Source organism: Schistocerca nitens, chromosome 6 (genome assembly GCF_023898315.1).
Source record: "Schistocerca nitens isolate TAMUIC-IGC-003100 chromosome 6, iqSchNite1.1, whole genome shotgun sequence".
Lineage (NCBI taxonomy): Eukaryota > Metazoa > Arthropoda > Insecta > Orthoptera > Acrididae > Schistocerca > Schistocerca nitens.
This window is the reverse complement of record NC_064619.1, coordinates 573013464-573019463: the sequence shown is the minus strand read 5'-3', so window position 1 is coordinate 573019463 and position 6000 is coordinate 573013464. Positions and strand designations below refer to the sequence as shown.

At 42.1% G+C, this 6000-nt stretch overlaps 1 protein-coding gene across 1 annotated transcript in view; it reads left to right on the top strand.

Moving 5' to 3' along the window:
• Positions 1-994: 994 nt before the first annotated feature.
• The window catches only part of LOC126262528 (venom dipeptidyl peptidase 4-like), a 272420-nt gene continuing 267414 nt past the window's right edge, over positions 995-6000 (top strand). Inside the window, exon 1 of the mRNA XM_049959201.1 lies at positions 995-1163. Coding sequence (XP_049815158.1) covers positions 1128-1163 — 36 coding nt within the window. The 5' untranslated portion in view covers positions 995-1127. The remainder of the gene's footprint in view (positions 1164-6000) is intronic.

Genomic DNA, 6000 nt, shown 5'->3' with positions numbered 1-6000 from the left:
CACACGTATGAGAGCGATGTGCATTTTCAAATGACAAGGCTGAAAAGTTCTCACTTCAGAATATATGCATATGTGGTCTGCGTGTATTATATTTGGATGTCACTGGCAAACGCATCCTGAAGGTCTGCAGTATAGAGACTGAATAACTAGGGTAGCAAGACTGATTCCTGCACGAATCCTCTGCTAGATTGTCTGTGTCCGAATGTGGTCTGTGTTGCAAAATGATTGTCTTCCTACTGCTTAGGAAGCTTACAGTATTACGAACGAGTCGTTTTATGATCTGAAGGTTATCCAATTTGTTTCCCTACGATTGACAAGTGAAATGCAGTTAAATCCGTCTCTTTTAAAACGTTTTAGTAGCGTTGGAACTTGTTATTGCTTCATTTGAAAAGGTAAAGTCGACACAAATATCTATGTACTTAGTATATAGCTACGAAAGAGAAAATACGTCATTTTGTGAGGATTTACTCACTAGTCATCTGGGTGAAAACATTATTACGACATCTTAAACGGTTCCGGAAATACTTGAGGCTCAATCAGCCTATGTAACAACTGATTCCATCTAGTGATACAACATGCCCCATTGTACGACAAGTTGTTACAATGTGCAGAAACGGAAATAATATCGAATGCTTGATATCTCGGGTGGATGAACATAAGAAAAAATGAGATGAATTTATAATACTGGTGCCACATTACAAGGTGTGTCACGTCAAAATAGATCTAAAGCTATCTTGTACAACTAGACCTAGTCGGCACTACAACCACGATGACAGAATGAAACAACACAACCAAAACGAGACGCTGCAGGTACACTTCTGTACCAAAATGGGGATCCTGCTCATGCAGAGCAGCGTTCCCCACTCGGTATCATTTTCGTCCTCGGATTTCGAGGAAGCCGTGACAGTCTGTCCCGGCAGATAGTGAGCACGCCCTCGCTCGCTTCCTTTCTGCGGAGGAAGAATACGCAACTGCTGCCGAGTAAGGACTTACACAGCAGAACATTCACAGCTCGCCAATCACAGTTACCAGAGACAAGGGGAGGAGGAGCGTGTGAAACATTGGAAACTGTGGAACGACACCAAAGTCGCCTGTACGTGAAGACATCGCCCAGTCTTCATCAAGACATGTTCGCGGGATGCAGTGTAGGCCTAGTGCGTGTGGTAAGTTTCAGCGTTAGCTACCATCTTCATCTGTCAGGCCACTAATCTCTGCCTAACTGCCGGCCAGGGTGGCCGAGCGGTTCTAGGCGCTACAGTCTGGAACCGTGCGACCGCTACGGTCGCAGGTTCGAATCCTGCCTCGGGCATGGATGTGTGTGAAGTCCTTAGGTTAGTTAGGTTTAAGTAGTTCTAAGTTCTAGGGGACTGATGACCTCAGAAGTTAAGTCCCATAATGCTCAGAGCCATTTGAACCTACCTAAATGACAAACAAAATTGTCATCTGGCAGTAAAACAGTGTTTTCAAGATAAAAAAATACACATAGCTTTCGACATCGCCTTCTTTTCGGTGAATGAAACTGGTCAAATGGATTTCCTGTGAGCAAATTCCGTGCCTTAACTGTGACTGGGAAATCTTTCAAACACCTATCTACGGCTGTTATCAACTCTACATTGCATTTAAAACTTTCTGTATAGTCCGTTCATCATAAGAATAAACTTCACGTAGACGTTACACTATGTATTCCTCCGCGTTCGCTGGAGCCTTATTGGATTTCGTTTCACGTAGAGCGGAAGCGAAACTGTCTCAAGTACTGTCCAGTACGATAATGAGGATACGTTTTATGCTGTGCTTCATGCGTACATCGATAATTCGGGACAACAACAGTTACCGGCGCATTTAACTTGGACAGCAGTAGCTAGGCACCTGGGCCACCTAACCTGCAGCGATATGAACAGCTGCAGGAAGGCCATACAAAGGGACGAGCACAGAACAATGCAGCTTTGAATGTCATTTAATTTTTAAACAGAAGGAAATAATGGTAAAACTCAGGCGAGTCGCTTCTTAAGTGATCTGATGGAAAACATAACATGCTCCTGATCATAGCTAACACAGTACTGTACACTACTGGCCATTAAAATTGCTACACCACGAAGATGACGTGCTACAGACGCGAAATTTAACCGACATGAAGAAGATGCTGTGACATGCAAATCATTAGCTTTTCAGAGCATTCACACAAGGTTGGCGCCGGTGGCGACACCTACAACGTGCTGACATGAGGAAAGTTTCCAACCGATTTCTCATACACAAACAGCAGTTGACAGGCGTTGCCTGGTGAAACGTTGTTGTGATGCCTCGTGTAAGGAGGTGAAATGGTATCATCACGTTTCAGACTTTGATAAAGGTTGGATTGTAGCCTATCGCGATTGCGGTTTATTGTATCGCGACAGTGCTGCTCGCGTTGGTCGAGATCCAATGACTGTTAGCAGAATATGGAATAAGTGGGTTCAGGAGGGTAATAAGGAACGCCGCGCTGGATCCGAACGGCTTCGTATCACTAGCAGTCGAGATGACAGGCATCTTATCCGCATGGCTGTAACGGATCGTGCAGCCACGTCTCTATCCCTGAGTCAACAGATGGGGACGTTTGCAAGACAACCATCTGCACGAACAGTTCGACGACGTTTGCAGCAGCATGGACTATCAGCTCGGAGACCATGGCTGCGGTTACCCTTGACGCTGCATCACAGACAGGAGCGCATGCGATGGTGCACTCAACGATGAACCTGGGTGCACGAATGGCAAAACGTCTTTTTTTCGGATGAATCCAGGTTCTGTTTACAGCATCACGATGGTCGCATCCGTGTTTGGCGACATCGCGGTGAACGCACATTGGAAGGGTGCATTCGTCATCGCCATACTGGCATATCACCCGGCGTGATTGTATGGAGTGCAATTGGTTACACGTCTCGATCACCTCTTGTTCGCACTGACGGTACTTTGAACAGTGGACGTTACATTTCAGGTGTGTTACGACCCGTGGCCCTACCCTTCATTCTATCCCTGCGAACCCATACATTTCAGCAGGATAATGCACGACCTTATGTTGCAGGTCCTGTACGGGCCCTTCTGGATACAAAAATGTTCGACTGCTGCCCTGGCCAGCACATTCTCCAGATCTCTCACGATTTGAAAATGTCTGGTCAATGGTGGCCGAGCAATTGGCTCGTCACAATACTCCAGCCACTACTCTTGATGAACTGTGGTATCGTGTCGGAGCTGCATGGCAGCTGTACCTGTACACGCCATCCAAGCTGTGTTTGATTCAATGACCAGGCGTATCAAGGCCGTTATTACGGCCAGAGGTGGTTGTTGTGGGTACTGATTTCTCAGGATCTATGCACCCAAATAGCGTGAAAATGTAATCACATCATCAGTTCTAGTATAATATATTTGTGCAATGAATACCCGTTTATCATCTGCATTTTTCTTAATGTAGCAATTTTAATGGCCAGTAATGTAATTAAAATCAGTAGTGATGTAAATTCCTGACTTTAACAAGGATAGTTTTTCTGCATTAGTTACGTGTGGTGTAAAACAGCACTGCTAGTATTTCCCTATGTAGTTAAATATTGAAGCCACTAAAGGTTCTCGTGCTACAGTCAGTAATGTGGTAATCTCTGAACTCCCTTCATATCGGACTCCCAGGAACACATTTCTGTACTGCTACATTGACAACGCGGCGATCGGCAGCAAAGTCCCAAGCCACCAAAAAATTCCACATTTCTTCCGCCTCTGTTATGGCGAGCTGTTCTGCATTTTGCCATCGTTCGGCAGTGACATGTCACAAAGCTTCGTGCATTAGTTCCAGTACCTTTGGCAGGTTAAATGTCTTGTTATTTCTCGCGACGAATCCTTAACTTGGCTCTAGAATCTAGATTAATTCTGCTGAGTTCAGATTACAGTGTTAAGGTAACAACTGCAAAAATGCATCATTTGTACAATGTGCTCGATGCCATAAAAATTAATGTTTTCCGTGTTTCTACAGCGCTTATCACTCTGGTTCGTGTGAGACCACATCCGTCCTACAAAACACTGGGCATATTCAAACAAACAGTATTTGATTTTCCATTTTTCTCCAAAAAATTTAACTATGTAATGTTTTCTTAACTTCAACTATCTTTAAAAATCTTTTATAAAATATCAATGACTTTGACTGTTTATTTGCAATGAAACCAGAATTTTGCGTGCGATATGTAATTATAAAGGCTCGACTGTAGTAAATAGGTTGAAATGAATATGGGTTACAGTGATGATGAGACTTCCGCTGGGCAGACTAACGTAGCAAACAAGATCAAACCAGTTTTTGGATTGAAGACCACGACAACAGTATTCCTTTCTGAAATACGTATCACCTTCCCTTTGTTGTTAGTGAAGGACTGGTATGGCTCACAACACAGATTGGTGTTTAGTTTAGGGTGTGAAGTGGTGGACACACAAACCATCTATAACACTACTGCTTCGCTCGTTATACTGATATGCAGTTTACCTAGTGACGACAAGGTTTATCTTGTCACAAGGCTTCCACGTATACAGTACAGCGGTAGCAAATTTGCCAAATATTGCCTAAACTTACAGTAAATGTTACCCTCTGAGAGGCATTTAGAAATACGACCGAGTTTACCTAACGGAAAATTGGAATCGAACCTTAATTTAATAAGAATAGCTGTAGGGAGATGACAGAAATAAATAATTTTGCGAGGAGTAACAGCAACTGATTACTCTTAAATGCAACAGTTATACGGTCGCTAGCCTAATTAGGCATAATAATGTAAAAGCATTATTCATCAACAACTTGTTTTTATTACTTCAAAGGGAACTTTCATTAAATACTGTTCTATGAAGTACAATGAACACGCCCAAATGCACAAATTACACAGTGGGTAGCAGCAGTTGTCACTTTAGTAGTTAAGTAGTCACTAGATTTGTAGATGAGCCATTCTCTTGTTTACTTTAATCATTACTTTTACCTTTAACTAATATTGCTTAAACCCGCCCTTCGCTACCCACACATGACAATAGTAACACATTCACTATACAGAAGCGAATAGGACACACAGTATACAAACCTTCTATCTTTGTTTCTCAGTGATTACTTGAAGAATGATTACCTAGAAACCTACTATGCTGACTTATTCTTTTTGTTATGATGGAAAAGAAATGTGATCCCACAAACTAGCCCTTTCATTGTAACAACAAAATTGTATACACTTTCAAATTTATGTAGCATTAAGGTAGGATTCGATTACTCTTTGAATTTGAGATCATTAAGTTTGTACTATTTTAACACTTTTTACCCAGAGAATAACCTCTACAAAATAGTCAATTTCCGGTAAAATTTTACTTCAAACAATCTCTAGACAAAATGTTTATAGTAGCACTTTTGAAACACGTTAAGTTTTGAAAACTTGCCCAGCACATTAAGTGTACTGGCATAAAACATTGCCACACATCAAAAAAATGCAGTATAGAATTGTTAATACTTTTTATGCAAAAGACATTCTCGGATTTCATTACTTAACGGAGAGGATCCTACTTGGAAAAGTGCATAGGATAGACACTTTGTTCAAACACATTTTTGAGCCTTAGGATTATATTTCCATAGAACCAAACATAACATTACTGGTTCACACATTAATACATTTCTGACCTTTCGTGAGTGTGACGAAATGGTTGAGCAATCGAGGTGGCGAGTATGTGGCGTTAGTAATAATAATTTTAGAGCTTTTCCCAAATCGAGAGCGCTATTTTACAGCCGCATATTAAATACGAGGCCATTCCAGTCCACTTGTAATACTATAAGCCTCACTCGGTACCTGCGCGGTTTGCTCGTTAGTTGCTTGCTGTCCACTCACTTACTGTGCTCTCTCGTTTGGCGCCCAGACGAGAGCCACATCCACCTTTTCCTATTGCGCCAACTCGCTTCCGTTGCAGAGGGGAACTACATTGAGTTTTTCTTTATATAATGCAAAGTCCCTATGTATGAACCAGTTACAA